This window comes from Lolium perenne, chromosome 3 (assembly GCF_019359855.2).
Source record: "Lolium perenne isolate Kyuss_39 chromosome 3, Kyuss_2.0, whole genome shotgun sequence".
Lineage (NCBI taxonomy): Eukaryota > Viridiplantae > Streptophyta > Magnoliopsida > Poales > Poaceae > Lolium > Lolium perenne.
In genome coordinates, this window is record NC_067246.2 from 123,359,945 (window position 1) to 123,376,127 (window position 16,183).

General features: G+C 42.8%; 1 protein-coding gene across 11 annotated transcripts; it reads right to left on the reverse strand.

The window, feature by feature from the left end:
- Positions 1 to 8,190: 8,190 nt before the first annotated feature.
- Positions 8,191 to 16,183, reverse strand: LOC127342277 (uncharacterized). Of its 11 annotated transcripts, none has more exons than XR_007876489.1 (12): positions 15,601 to 16,183; positions 14,540 to 15,391; positions 14,333 to 14,408; positions 13,378 to 13,452; positions 13,055 to 13,279; positions 12,845 to 12,952; positions 12,594 to 12,706; positions 12,313 to 12,508; positions 10,499 to 10,587; positions 9,347 to 9,634; positions 8,637 to 8,704; positions 8,191 to 8,515 (listed from the first exon to the last, which is right to left on the reverse strand). XR_007876489.1 is itself a non-coding variant. In XM_071828119.1 (11 exons), exons 2-4 carry the CDS (start codon positions 15,376 to 15,378, stop codon positions 13,411 to 13,413), a joined length of 321 nt encoding a protein of 106 aa, XP_071684220.1. In that variant the 5' UTR covers positions 15,379 to 15,391; positions 15,601 to 16,182; the 3' UTR covers positions 8,191 to 8,515; positions 9,347 to 9,634; positions 10,499 to 10,587; positions 12,313 to 12,508; positions 12,594 to 12,706; positions 12,845 to 12,952; positions 13,055 to 13,279; positions 13,378 to 13,410. The 11 variants fall into 11 exon arrangements, 1 of the variants encoding a protein (XP_071684220.1); XR_011755351.1 differs by having other exon boundaries at positions 8,593 to 8,704; XR_007876490.2 differs by lacking the exon at positions 8,637 to 8,704 and adding an exon at positions 11,258 to 11,353.

Here is a 16,183-nt window from a genome sequence, read left to right on the forward strand (position 1 = left end):
CTCTTCGTCGTGCGAATGCTGTTGTAACCGTAGACAATGCACAGAGCACATCTCTACTAGTGGCACCGTATCCTTTCATGCACAAGGTCATCAACATGGCGCTAGTTCCTAAGATTGGTGATAGGGAGAAGGTGAGGAACTTTGCCATAGACCTATTGGTTCGGATGCACACTCATGGTACCGAGAGGTTTGATTTGGCGGATTTTCTTTACAAACAAACCCGCCTTGCCTCTTATTTGCAAGATAGGACCTTCCCATATGCACCATACATCCAAGTGCTCATTGATGCGAAGTTTCAGCATAAGATCTTCAAGGATTGCAAGCACAAAATGTGGACTCCTCAAACAGATGGCACTGGTGAGACCGCCGCCGCCGCTCGACCCTCCAAGAAAAAGCAAGCTGGTCCTTCTCGTGATCGTTGTACCATGCCTTCCAAGTTTGAGAAATTCATGGAAAAGACTCAAAAATTGCTCTTTGGGATTTGCAAATCCAATGCCGAAGAGATAGCTAAACTCAAATCAGTTGATCGTGTGAAAATCAAAAAGTACAAAGCTCAAGTGCGTGAACTTGGTGGACAGGCTAGTGATGATGAAGTGGTTGCATCATCAAGCACCGCTTCTCCGAGGTATACATTTCCCACCAAACGTTATGCGGAGTACTTTGACAACGATTCAAGCGATGGAGATGGAGATGAGCCCGAGGGAAATGAAGGCGAGGCCCGTCATAGTTGAAGCAAGTAGAATGATAGTTTCCGTATGTAATGACAAAGTTGCATGTCTCGCTCAATCTTTGATTATTATTGGCATGTGAAACTTGTTTATCCATTACCTATGTGTAAGACTATGTTTCATCGATTTCATGTGTAAGACTATGTTTCATCGATTTCATGTGTAAGACTATGTGTGTTGGATTCCATGTGTATGATTTTATATGTTGTATTCCGTTAGCTATTGTTTTGTAATGGAATGCTTGTGATACTTCCTGTATTTTCATATGTGAATTTCGTTGACAATAAGTTTGCTTGTTTACACTGACTCTGTCATGTGTAAACCTTCAGCCGGACAGGCCGGGAAGTACAGCCGGACAGTCCGGCAAAAGAAATATGCTTGTTCTTACTCAAGCCGGACAGGCCGGACACGTGGGACGGACAGGCCGGCAAAGCAGCGCATGGCCAAGCTGGCCAAACAAGGTCGCTGCACGGCCTGTCCGGTGACTTGTCCGGGCAGTTCCTGTAGCCCTTGGAACTTAACACCATCTCCGCCGGCCTGGCCGGCCGAATATCACGGCCTGTCCGGCGCCCTGGACGGACACATAGTACAGTCCGCCGGCCTGGCCGGTCACTTGTCCGGGGAGTTCCTGTAGCCCCTGTAACTTGACAGCACCTCCGCCGGTCTGGCCGGTCGAATGTGGCGGCCTGTCCGGCGCCCTGGACGGACACGCAGTACATTTTGCCGGCCTGGCCGGTAACTTGTCCGGGCAGTTCGTGTAGCCCCTGGAACTTAACACCACGCTACCCGGCCTGTCCGGCGGTTTTACCATCCTGTCCGCATCCTCGGCCGGACTTGCAGGAGAACATGCCGGTCTGTCCGGTGAATGGAAAACGTGCAACATGTTAGTCCGGCCAGGCTGGTGACATGTCTGGACAGTCCGTGGTGGTATTTTGTTTGACGTTTCTTAGTTGTGGAAACACATTGAAACTGAAATTTATATAATAAATCACAATGAATGGAAGTACATGAAAATAAAAAAATGGTATAGAATCACAAATGGTTTCGGTCAATTACAATTAAGGCGAAGTAAATACATAATCTTCAACGTAAAGCGATAATTTTGTAATTTCAGTAGTGAAGATGCACTTCTACTTGTTTTCTTTTTCCATATACCTGCATTACAAAACGAAATTATTTAGTACTCGTTTAATATAGATTTAATTAATCGGTCTAGCTAAGAAAAATCTGTAAGTACACTTACTCTGGATGTTTTTTGCACAACTTTTTGTTCCGTTTGTTATGACCGATGACACCACAGGCAGTGCACCCCTGATTCCGGGTCTTACGCTCGTCGAACGCTAGTGGTCTACCATTTTTCGTCACGGGGTGATTTACCTCTTGTGCAGTTTTTGTGTTTTGCTTAGGTGCTCCTCTCGTGGTAACCTTATCGGGATCACCAATCGGAACTGCATTGCCTTGAAAATCATATGCGTCTTCTTCAGCGAAGGCTGTGTGACCATCATGTCCATTCTTTTTCGCATATTTTCTTGCTACTAAGCCCTTCATATATGCCATGAACTCATTATACATTGCTGGATCATCTACTACCGCATCCATAGCTTCCGCCGATACTGTTTCCATGTCGTTGTATCTTTTTCGCTTCCCCGGCCCTGAGTAACCGTACGCGAAAAGATCGCTTCTGCGCCTTGCTGGCAATCCATTTCTTGCCAGTTTGGAGAATCGCCGAAGAACACAACAGTCCGGTATTTTGGACAATTTCAGGTGCTTCAATACATATAGGATATGCTTGCATGGAAGCCCCTTACGATTCATTCTTCGGCAGCTGCACTGTATTAACTCTTTCGGCTGATTAGGACTATACTCCACGATAAACGAGTATCTGCCGCTATTCCTCCATTTGACCATAAACTGTTTAGAGCCCCCTGTTCCCACATATTCCTCAAAAATTTCGAGGTCACCAAGCTTCTTCACATCCTGCTACAAGATATAGAAGTTGGCTGGACTGAAGGCATGGGCAAGAGCAACCTCTATCTCTTTGGATTCACTAACCGCCACCGGTAAACTCTGGGAACAGATGCAGTCATCTTCGGCCTCGCTCTCATGGATGCGAACAATGGCATTCTCGTAATGCATTATCAAGTCAACTAGGGTCATACCATAATCCAGAGTAAGGTGAAGGCATGAGTTCAAACTCTCACTTCTCTGATTGCTTTTCATACCAAGGAAATATCCACCGGTCAGATACGCGGCAGCCCAAATTCTCTTCTTATTGTACATCATTTTGAGCCATTCTTGGGTACTTTTTGTCTCCCACTTGCGACGAAACGCGCTCCATCTTTCCTCAAAAATGGCTTCTGGAGTGGCGTTGTATAAGAATGGCCGAAATTCCTTTAGCGACTTATGACCAAGGTGTCTCTTCATGTTTTTCTCTATGTGCCAAGTACATAGACGGTGCCACACGTCTGGAAGGACATTCTGAATAGCTAATATCATCGCGGCGTCCCCATCAGTAATAAGACCTTTGGGCTTCTTCTGACACATTGCAGTCAAGAATGTCCGAAGCAGCCAAGCATATGTATCTTCTGTCTCGTCTGACACGAGAGCGCATGCAAACACCGTAGTCTTACGATGATTGTTCAGGCCTACAAAAGGAATAAATGACATAGCATACCGGTTCATCTTGTACGTGCTATCAAACACCACCACGTCGCCAAAATCCTGATAGTCCTGCCGTGACTGAGAATCACACCAAAACATGCTTTTCAACCGTCCTTCATCATCCTTTTGGTAATCAAAAAAAAAATTCAGGATCACTCTTCTTCCTCGCGACCATAATACCAAGTGCTGTGGCAGCATCACCCTTCGCAATAAGCTTCCTCTTCTCCCTGCAACATAGGTTGTACAGATCTCGTCTTACGAAGCCTACACCATCGTAGCCATGTCTTCTGAGAAGGTGTTTCATAATCATGTACTTTCTCATCCCACTTGCTCCCAAAGATAGTATCTCAGCTCTCTGGTACGGCTTAATCTTTCTGTGCGATCGAAGAAATGGTATTTCGTCCGGTCTAGCTGGTTTATGTCTGTGATTGCCGTAAAAACTTTTGACAACCCATACTCCTCTCGATAGGTCACGCTTCACGGTGAGATTGGCATTGCAGTTGCAACGAGTCTCGGGTCTTAGCCTACGATCGCGGCCTTCTGCGTTAAAAGCTTTTCCCGACGTTTCTCGCCTGGAACAGACATACCGCCTTAACCGTATTTCTCCCTTACCACGTTTCCCTCGCTTTGCCCTCTTCAAAATGTCCTTTCGGATGCTGAAGCCATGATCTCTCGCATAGCTGTTGTACCAGACAAAAGCCGCCGGTTCGGAAGAAAATGTCATGTCCAGTATTTTACAGTGCTCTTCCACAGAGTGCATCTTATATTCATTACTCACAATATCTGGATCTGCTTGACTGTGATGTTCACGCCCATTGTCAGCACCAGATATCACCTACACATGAGGGGAAAATAAGTCATAAAAGTTGTCGTTCCAATGGTAACATTGACGGTTTGCCATACTAAAACTATATACTTACTTCGCTCTTATTTTCAGAGCTTGATTCCTCGTGATGCAGTCCTACCTCCACGCTATATTCATCAAACCCAACCTCCATGTCTGAATACTCATCCTCCTCGTGACCACCGTATAGCACCTACACAGCCAAAAACAAAGAATGTAACATGTCACTTCATTGCTTCCATTCATTGGTAGCCATTAAAAAATAATCAACATACTTCACTCATGTTTTCTGAGGAGGCCGATGATGGAAGGTTCTCCCCAAAAGGAGGTACATTTTCATACATCCTGGATTTCGAACTATTCTCCGAAGTAGAATCATCATCGCCCGTATATCCGTCATCCCCGTCACTCCAAGTTGAGCTATAGTCCCCCATTTCTCCAAAAACTACACAAAACCCGCACGCAATAAAGAACTAATGCAAAATACTAAACAATAACGCAATGCAACAATAACCCTAGTTTCTAATTAAACCCTAACTAGTAATTAGTTTAATTCTTAAACATCTAAAAAAATTAATAGCATGTCAAAAATTAATAACGCAATGCAAATCACTTAATTAAACCCACACGGACATCGGACAGTCTGGCAGAGAGACGCCGGCCTGTCCGCCGCTGGCCGGACTGTCTGGTTCTTGTGTGCCGGACTGTCTTCCGGGCGCCGGACACGCAAAATGATCCGCCGGACATGTCCGGGGGCAGAGATTCAAACTTACCTCCCGTCGTGTCCAGCGGAAGATCGGCTCGCCGGAGAGATCGTCGGGACGGCGTGCAGCAGAGGCGTCTCGTCGAGCAGGCCCTCAAGATCGTGGAGATGAACGTGCCGAGATCGTCGGGAAGATATGCCGGAGGAGGTCTATGCTGACGGAGTGCGGCGCCGACGGTGGCTCGTCGAGCTCCGGGAAGATGCTTCTCGCTCGTCGGAGGAGTGCGACGGGACGGCGGCGTCAAGCTCCTATGGCGGAGGAGTGCGGCGGTGATCGTGCGACGGGACGGAGGAGTGCGGCGGTGATCGTGCGACGGGGCGGCAGCCGGCTCGTGAGAACGATCAGTTCACGATCCTGGGAGGAAGACGCATACGGTATAGGAACGGTATACGAGTTCACATACGGGCGTCATACGGGCTTGGATATGGGTTTGGTGGGCTTTTGAGCCAAAACCAATTTTGGGGGGGGGGGGGGGGTTGTACTGAAGCAGACGCCTTCTTTGTCTCCTTATGATGCCCTTTTTCCCCTGTAGGTACCCTATAAGTGTGTGTGGTGTCGGCCATCGGCGAGGCCAGTGTCCTTCTTCCTCGCCTTCTCTGGTTCCACAGCATTACCGTGGCATCCAAGATGTTTCTGCTCTCCTGGCTCCTGGTCGTGGCAGTTCCTCTGCCAGTGTGCGACCAAGGCGAGGCAAACCTCCAGGTTGGGTGAGGCTGCGGACGATCGGCTGGCCGTGCAGTTTCTCCTTTGTCCATCTAAGCCCACTGTGCCTTCATCCCGGCTGGTGTTAGTCCTTCATTACCAGTGGTTGATACTTCTTCTCCCTCTGTTGGCCCAGGTTCTCTATTGGCTTTAGGTGTTTTGTCTGAGGTGGATTCTCGGAGGCGTGAGATTTGGTTGAGGAAGTGGCCTGACAACCATTGGATAATTTATCCAGAGCATTTGCGTGTTCAGTTATTGAAGAAATTTCCATCAGTCTGTTTGGCAGAAATGGCTATTCTCTAGCACATCCTTTAATATATCTATAGAAACTATTGGTACTGGAAGATTACTGGGTAATAGATTGGTCCCCATGAGAAGTTAAATGCAGATCAGCATGATTAGTTCACATGCAAGATCTTTTCTGCGGTTGTCCTTCCTTCTCATATTGTTGGATTTCTATTATATGTACCTTCCACATTCAGTTGATCTCACTGTTTTCTTTCTGCTGCTGAAAACATCGAGTTCATGCCCATTCTAGCGTGCGAGTTTCTCGTGGCAATATTCTTAGGATAGCTGGCTATAATAAAAGTGTTGCCAGTATTTTGTATTGGGAACTTTTGTGATCATGTGTTGTCTGTATAAAGGCCGTGGAGCTGTTTTAATTGCAATATTTCAGTTTTACCATATCCACTTGGCTCAGTAAGATGGTATTAGTTACTGAATTAGCAGTTTTTCTATGTCATTTCCATTCCAGTTAAGCAATGTCTGAGTCATAGGCAAAACTGCAATTTTAAACACAGAATCATCCAGTGCTAATAAGTAGACATGTGCAACTTATTAGCACGAGTAGGATAATTTCTCCAGCACCAAACTCCAGTAATTCGTGTCATTTCTTATGGTTGGAACATAATATGTATTGGAGAACAGCTTGCGCTTCTTTTGTATCCATACTACCTCTTACTATACTGCTTGGTTCCTTTGGTAATATCTACTCCGTTGTAAGCTTTTTTTAATGTATAATTGGCTTGTGCCTTGCCTTTCTAGATTTAATTTCTTTATGAATTGTCCAAAACAAGTATCGGTCAATTAACCAATTCGATAATTTCAGAAGACCAGGATACTTTTCCCCTGAAATATGTTCTTCTTTTGTTTCCTTTAATTTCATGGTACTAATTAATATGCAAAAAACAATACTATTTCAGGAGTAGTTAAATTGATAACAGCGAAATAGTATGATACTCACTTTTCACTTTTCAGATTTCGATTGCTTTTGCCATTGCAATGCAACAAAAACCCGCTTTCATTAGGAGTACTTGCAGTAGTTACTCAAGAAATAATAACATACCAGCCACATGAGGGATCTGCTTGAATCACTCGGACGGCCGCATGGAGGCTCCATCTGCCACTGCATGCTATCACCGACCGGTGCTTCTCGCGTTCCGCTGCTCTTCGATCCGCCGCTTCAGCCGGTCCCTCTTCCCGTTCTGCTACTCTTCATCCGCTGCCGCCTGCCACCACCGACCTGTGGTCTTCCTCTATAAGCTCGCTGATGAACTTAGCGACGCCGAGCTCTCAGATCTTGGCATGCAGCTAGCCTACAACAGTGGAGATAGTGATGGAGTAAAACTCTCATGTCTCTTTTCTTTTCTTCTGTTCGCCTGAGTCACTCACAGCTACTAGAAAAGAACAAACAGTTTATACTACTATATAGCAGAGAAAAGGAGACAACTTCTCTACAGAAAAAGGGGGAGACAAAGCAATCAACATCGGTTCATCATACATGGGCTGAATATTGGTAGTGCGGCCTATCTAACCAGACCATCGTATAGGCTGCTCAGTTACTAAAATGGGCCCAGTACCGCTAACAAATAATTGCTCGAAATATTCTTTTTTGCGGTGCATCGAACTTGCTCTGCACTTCTCGGCTACTAGCATCCTGTAAATCATCAGATATCCACTCAACAACAACTAATGCTAACGGGCGCGGCGTGCCGCCGCGCCTATGCTTCCTAGTAATATGTAAGCCCAGTGTTTACAAAGCACTAGATTTAAATGTGCGCCTTGGCGCACGATCCCGTGAAGTACGTGTCAGTGTATTTTTTATATAACAACGATAAGAAAATGAAGTGCTTGATACGTTTTTTAGGCTTTACAAAAGGAAGTGAAGGTTTCTCAAAAGAAATAAAGCAGACAAAATCACTATCAGAATAGCAAACACTTCCATACAATCAGAAAAATGAGAAAATATATTAAAGTAACTAAGATTCTTGGTCTATCAAAAGCAATCCAAGAAAGGTTGTTAGAGGCCACAACACACCTGGAACTAATAGGTACTCGCAAAACCAAAAGTCAACACCGCTGCAAATGAAAGGTAAATTAACTATACAGTAAGAAGCAGCCCTGGCCTTTGGCATTAATGAATGTTTTATATGACATATATACTAAGCTAAGAAAAAAATAGAACACCATAAACATAATTATTACAAACATATCAATGTAACCTAATCAGATAAGGGGTGATAACACATTGCGTATTAAAAGGTATTCAAAAGGAACAAAATAGCTGAACTGAAAAGGCTATAAACAACCTTACACAATAACACAACATGAGTAGAAATCAATTTTATAGATGCAACCTTGGTTCTAATTTTAGGAACATTAGCTCATCCTCATTTTATCCAAACATTTCTCCAAACGGTCGCATGCAAGAGATTAAATTTTATCAATTCAGCGAGAGATTTCCTCGGTCGCCTACTTGGTGACGCAGCGCATATTGATAGCCGAAGAATCTATTACAGGCTCAATTTAGTAGACCACTGAAAGAAGATTAAAAAAAAATCTGTCAATATCACTCAATATTAGAGCATCGACAACTCAGGACGAAATGTTGGACCCAGGAGTAAAGGAAATTATATCCGCATGTTTATATTGATGTACCATCTACATGCTTTCCCGCTGGCTGATCCCTTTTTCCTTAACACAAAAATGATACCATGCCGGCATGTCTAATGAAATAAAGAACAGGTATAAGAATAATCTCAGATAGTGGTGGAAACAAAGATGGCAACTGACTCGATTTTTCCAAGGAACCTCGGCGTGTTTCCACTAAAGTACTATCACATATCAAATTTTAGCACCTGGCCATTGCGGTCAGTGCAATAGTCATACCATAAATAGAATGAACATGGAGTATGGACACAGAGAGGAAGCAAATGAGAAACAGATACAACACTATCTTCTTTTCCTTAGCTAACCTATGATCGTGACCTCTTCTGCCACCTTTTTATCCATTCTAAATCATATTTAACATAGTGTGATACAATCACGGGTGTTTTCACATAGGATGCAGCCAGAGCTGACATGTTTGTTGTTTTAGTGCTCCGTCTTAATGTCACAAGACGATGTAAATGGGCACTAATAAGCTAGTGTTTGACTAATGTTTGCACGAACGCCTGAAACCTCACCTACATGTCCATTATTACTTACTGATAGAATGCTGAAAGAATCTCCCTAGAAAAAATGATTGGACTTGCTCTCTAATATAATCTTTAATCATAATAAAGCTTTTAAAACCCAGGGGTTCAGCAATTTAGTATGACAACATGTCACTATGAAATCATCATTAAGAAAACAAAAAAAATACTTACATGCATATCACATAGAGATTATATATCAACCTTGAGCTTGCATCTGTACAAAAGCGCACACTTGGAACAACAGTGCACATTCCATGAAAGAGCAGAAACTTTTCCTGCCCACACACAAAGCAAGTCCTGAGAAACGTGAAAGGTATTAGTCTCCTGGAGGTCACCCCTTGACACAACTCTGAGGAGTAAACCGTAGGAAAATTGTGTAATGCACATGCGAATTAATAAAAGATACTCTTTGGTGATGCAATTCCTGGTAGATTTATATGTACGCTTTGGTGTAAGATCCTGTGAAATTCATCAGCGATAAAAATCAGGCAGTGGAATGATAAATTATTTTTCAGGTTTCACAGGAAAAAAGTCGTATGATGAAATTAGGATAAATCAAATGAAATCACAAAAGGAGTAGCAAACGCTTATGGACAATTGACATAAGCAGTTTATGATGATTGTATTTGTCACCAGATCAACACATGTATGGATTTTACATATGCAGAATACATGTTATTTTCATAGCTCTTGGACTTTATTACAGACATCAATGAGTACACAGGAGAACATTCCGCTTGTAGCGCAGAGGTGTTAAACAGAACAATACTCACATAGCTCAAGATGTTATTCATCATTTGAAACATCAAGTTCTTCTAGCATAAGATTGAGTAATATTCTAAAAAGAATTTTGATTATCCTTTGAGGTTCCTACAATAGGAAGTAAGCGTGTAAATATTTGAAACAACCCTAAACATGGTTTTGTTAAATTGTAGAGAAATGCAAAAGAAATCCATGTACTGATTTAGTTTCAAATGCATCGAGTATGAGATGGTATATTGCCGCTATATGTAAGTAACATAAGCCAAGCAGGAGATATAGAATGAAGTTTGAATGATCTATAGACAGACCTTGAGAAGTAACCATAATTCTAATAGAATAATTTGACCGGAAAGCAAAACGTGACAAACCTAAGATTGGTTGTCTACTATAACAAACAAAGGCATTCTACTACACCAAAATATGTTACTGAGTAGAGAGTTGAGTTTGTCAGCAGAGATGCCCATTACTTACTACACATAGCCTAAGACCAAACTACATAAATTACATTATAACCTACAACGAAGTAAGAAGCGATCTCAGTTTAGGTACCAATGGTCACACCTTATAATCTGTTGGACGAATGTCGAAGTACTCCCTTCTTCTTCTTAGGGGGTCCATCAGCCTGAGGTTTCTGCCCCAGCAGCCTGTGCCTACAAACGTTTTACACATGGGTTGAATCAGCATAGGAACTTTATCCAGCCAAACTACCAAGAAGGCTGAACTTTAGCCAACAAAGCAATATTCATAAGTAAATAAACAGTGGTCTATTAGTGGCTGCTACATTGGCGGGTCAAACCATTAACCATCAGATTAAACTTTCCAAAAACGTAATAATTATGAAAAAAATGGTTAGAAACTAATTAATAAGCTTAGCTTAGAAAACCCTGTTGTGCGCACATACACACTTTACCAGCCATATAATATTTAGAAAACAAAAGACTGAAATCCAATGAAAGGCACACAACATTCCATTTGAAGCTACTCACTTAATTATAATCCGAGACAAAACATCGAATGCACCTATCAACTCACTTTTAGGTACAGTAAAAAGAACCGATATTATAGCAAACAAATACATGCACATTGGTAGGCAACAATGCAGTAATATAAATGAATCAAGATCTAGAACACATGTCAATTACCCATCAATATTCTTTCTACAAAACCTAGCAATGATAGATACTACAACAATGGTCGACACAAGGAAAAATAGAAATGGTAAGTTATTAACTGTGTTAGCTGACCAAACAACTTTGGTCCGTTCTTGATCTTCTATCAACGAAACAATCAAATAATATCCAAACAAAACGTGAATGCAACCTGGTGTAGTAGATGGGACATCAAATAATCTCCAAAATAATACGTAGTAGATGGGGCATGCGGAAGGCTTGGATCATCAAAAACAGGCTGACCAAGCTAACAAAGAAGATAAGTAACCTTTAAGAAAAATAAGGAACCAAATACACAAAGCACAAGAACACGTGTTGTTAAGGTTTCAGGTTTAATTTTCAGTCTTGGCTCATCAATCTTTTCACAGCATACTGGAAAAAAATCTTTCAACCTGAGTATACAATGCTGGCAGAAAGAAAGACAAAGTGGCATAATCAAATTGAAGTGAAAAGCAGTAACTATTTAGATCATAGTTCTATTTAGGAATCAAAATCATTATAAAACTTTGTAATCATGTAGATTTTTACCAAATTGTGCACATCCGTCACAAATGAAGACATGGTGGCATATTATCCAAGATAAAGCAGTAGAGAATCTGTTCCTAATCTTGTTTCAGAATCTATGTGTCAGTGTTTGAATATGGACTTTTCATCAAAATCATCAAAAGTTTAGAGGCATATAAACAATAAATCCATGAAAACATATACTGCTTCAGCTAGGAACAAAACTTATAATTCCTTTCCACTGTGCTTAGAATGAGCGATTTAAATTCCTTGAACATAAAAACTAAAGTATCCTCTAGGTAAATTAAGTTAACCAAATGACTGCAGCAAAGATGCAACAAGGTCCACTTGCTAAAGTAGAGAGTGACATTTTCCAAATTAACATCACGTGAAGTGGCTAATGACAGGTCATAGCTATCTGTAATGAAATGACCCAAACCACTGTCCGATCTAAGACCACAATTTTACTCAAAGGTGGTACTTGAAGAGAACTTAAACTAATGCCACAGTAAATGTTTTGCACGGAAAATTTGATATAATTAAACTCAAAGGAATTTTCAATGAAGTTGTAGGAAATAAGCTACTGAGTTTAATGTCCAACTAAGTTCTAGGAAATCAGCTGCTGGGATAAGTGTAAGGTTTACACCTTGACACAAGAACATTTAGTTAGTTTCAAGGTGAGTAAATTAACTGTAGCCTTACCATTGCTCTATTCCAGGAGTTCTCAAGGCTAAACTGAGCAAGGACTATCTCCCTTCACAGGATTAATTAAAAGCACCATTGACCAGTGCCTCTTTAAGTATCAATGATGCAAGTGCTGTTGAATGGATGAAACTCTCTAGTCACCTATTGTCTGGGCATAAAACTTTCAACCATCATGAACTTCGGTAACAACAACCTGAAGTCAGGTAACAAAGCCTTGTCAGCATCTTTTTTTAAGCAAAAAAAAAATGTGTTCTCCAATATGAATATGCGCAACCCACCTTTTCTACTGAATTTCTGGTCACGTATTGACTTTGAGTTAGTTACTGGCAGCTTAAATCCAGTCCGCAGCCATTCCTTTTTTACACTCCACTCGAGCATATTTGGCAAAGCCCTACAATGGTATGGTTACAAAGGTTACAAAACAATTTCGAAGTGCAAAATTTTGATAACTTCAAGAAAAAAATTGCAATGTTTGCTTCTTATGATGAATAATCTTAACTCAAATGGAATACGGAAAAATAATGCATACATTTGCAACAAGCTGAAGTCACAAGTCCTTGGCAGTGTCACCACCAGGGTAATACACCGAACCAGGTATATTATTAAAACTGGTTTTTCCCTCCACCACAATCCGCACCTGGAGCAAAATTTATAGAAAAACAGATGAAAATATGATAAATGCTGACTCCAAAGATGGATAAGAAATTGAAAGGTGGCTCGTTGAGGGCGGCCTCCCCACCGTGTGCACGGAAGCAGCGGCCTCCTCTCACGCTCGTTGGAGACGCGTTGGCGGAGCCTTCTAGGAGAAATCAAATGTATAATCAATCCAGACTCCTAGAATATAGCCAACTTGATCATCAAAGGGCTTCATGTCCTCGCCCATGGTGGCTCTCTTTGCTGCCAGATCTGTCTTCCCCCGTGCCACATTATCCTCATCGTGTATGGATATGGACACCACCCCAACCTGAAGGTTTACATGAGATCAGCTCAGTCTTGAGAAGTTTCACCGCTAAAATTGATGCATCATCTTGTCATCTTAGGTGTGAAAGGGTTTTACATTACCATGGAGTAAGCATAGTACATGTAGTCGGATGCTCAGAAGTTGATGCCATCGAACATGAACGCCAGGGCGTTTATCTGCATTGAAAGTTTATTTATCTAATACCCAGAAACTGCTAATCATGTTGTTTACAACTGTCATCACATCATGTCATTACTGCAACAGAAATACACTAAACCAAGATTACACGAGGAAACATGAGAGTTAATCAAAGTATATAGGAGAACTATTCTATGTAGGGTGAGGGAGGGGGTGATTATCTTGGGAAAGATTGTGGCATCTGAATTATTCTATGAGAACTTAAGCCTGCAACTTCTGAGGTGCTTAAAATTACAGCACAATTAAGTGTAGCTGGATTGCTTGCTAGAGCGCAAAACAAGTATATTGCTGCCACATTAAGTCAAAATGGAGAAAACAGTTCTTTTATTCAAAAACAATCATACTACTCTCATTCAATATCCAATCATTTATTTATTACATTAATATAATTCAGGCGTGAAATAATTATCAAAATGCAAGGGTACAAAACCACAAACTTTCAGCTACAAAATCACCTTATATGAACAAGCATTAAGGACACGAAGAACTCCCTAAGCTGATACACAATCTCTTGTTGTACGCTTGTACCACACCCATGGGACCATCAATAAAACATTGAAAGGATAAATTAAGAAGACAGCAACGAAGAAGCAATTACCCCAGTTCATCCGGGCGCAGCACAACATTCATTGTCAGACTCGTGTCACACATTAATCTGGGCCACCGTCAGCATGTAAGATGCATTTGCCAGACAAAACGAACAATCAAAAAAAATTAAGCCATGCACACCCACAGTGAGGCAAAGTTTTCAGGGTACCAAACCAATAACAGGGGCATGGAATCCTAAAAAACTAATACAGCCGTGTTCCATAACCACTGTATGGCGTTACAGAGATAGCTGAAATAGAGCATACTCACCAAGAACGCAACCAGGCAGCAGACCAACGAGAGCAGCCATGGCCAACTGACACGGCAATTCCAGCAAGGCGCCGACCTGCCAAGACGGAACACAAAGCCATTACAAACCACATCAGGGGACAAGGCGGAAGGCAAAGAAACCATAGGAAATGCATCGAAAAAAAAAGTGAATGGATATATTTGATTTACATACACAAACACACTCACCCAATTAAATCTTCCACTGGTCTGCGCTAAGCAAGCAAGATGGTGTCTTTGCAGCAGTAACAAAATTGGGAGATGAGTACATCATGGAGACACTACAAATGCTAGCGCGAATGGGATATCACATAGCAGGCAGAGATGCACATCTAAAAAGGAACAAAAAGTGTATAGTCAAGCGTTGCATCTAGGTCCTGCCACTGCACGGATCTCAGCTCTAAGCTATAGTAACGATTTCCCCATTGTTCTATTTCGCCAGCGCATTCAGGAAGGATAGGAACAGAAACTTGATCTGTTGCTTAGTCAAATTAGCTAGCGACCTACTATCTCTTATACATCTGCTGCAGCTTCAGCTAGATGGAATATAGATATTACATCCATTACTCTTATGTAGGATTTTAATCAAACACGTTGTATGCAAAGGATAAAATGGATCTTGCACACACTATATGAGATGTTTTGGGAGCTAAATCAAACATGAAGAGTCTGCCTCCGCTCTTAACTCTGCCCCGATGGAAACTCATATGCAAGTCATCGATGTACCATTCCTTTTTTTCAAGCCCTTGCACAACAGAGAGAGAGGGAGAGAGAGAGAGAGAGAACGAATCAGTGCTCTGGAAGCCGCCATTTCTTCTTCTGTACCTCCTCCGCTGCCTTGCAGCTTGCCGGTCGACACCGTCCTCGCCGCTAGCCGCCCACCACAGCCCCAACGCCTTCTTCCCCGGTCCATCTCCCTCATCAAACATGCAGTCTGTAGCAAAATCATCTTTGTTGGTCATGGTCATCCTTTTGGTTATGGTCGACACGCTCCTAGAAATCCTTTTCTTGTAACTTTTCTCACTCATATACTTGTCCAGGCTGCAAAAATCAGAAGGAAGCAGAAGAAACATCATTCGTCTTGTCACTATAACATGAATCCCTGGCTATATAAAACTCTTATTTTCGCTGGAGCCTAGAGAAGAGGAACCCAGACCAAAAAATTAAACCAAACAGATCGAGCTCCAAACGGAAATTGGGCAGACTATAGGCCGCTCTAGGAGATGGGATGAGATGACTTGGGTAATCACCTAATTCTCTAGTTGATTTGTCGCTTTCCTCTTGGTGTTGGTCGCTGCACATCAGGAAAGAAAGAGGAGTCAAAGATGGGGAAAAGGAGAATAAAAAGGCAGACCCACTTCAATCTGGACTTAACTAAACACGACCGGAGCCGCACCGACGGCCAGATGCCGCAGCCACTTCTCACCACGCAGTTGAGGACGCATCAGTGGAGGCCAAGCACCTCATGCAAGCCCGACTATGTCTTCCCCCGCGCGACCTCATCCTCATCGTGCTCGTCAACAGTGGCCTCCTCCTCTCGCCGGAGACACGCTGGCGGATGGTGATGGGAGCGCGAGAGTGCTCGTCAATGGCCTGGCGGCGCCCTCCCCATGCGCATCGAGAAACCCTAGCCACCATGGTCTCCTTCCACCTCGAGCTTGCGCGCCGCCTCCCCATTCCTCGTCGATCTCGGTGTCATCCGGCCGCCGTGGCCTCCGGCCGGTGGAGCCGCAATCGGCTGGGTGGAGAAGGCGGGGGCGGCCGGCCGAGCAAGAGGGTGGGAGGAGGATGCCTGGGTGGAGAAGGAGAGGGGATTTGGGAGAAAGGAGAGGA

Coding starts and splice junctions, on each gene's coding strand:
- LOC127342277 (XM_071828119.1), bottom strand. CDS start 15,378: ATGAGTGAGAAAAGTTACAAGAAAAGGATTTCTAGGAGCGTGTCGACC. Junction 14,409..15,175: donor GCTGCAAGGCAGCGGAGGAG/GTACAGAAGAAG, acceptor CCGTCTTGGCAG/GTCGGCGCCTTGCTGGAATT. Junction 13,453..14,332: donor GCTGCCTGGTTGCGTTCTTG/GTGAGTATGCTC, acceptor CTTTCAATGCAG/ATAAACGCCCTGGCGTTCAT.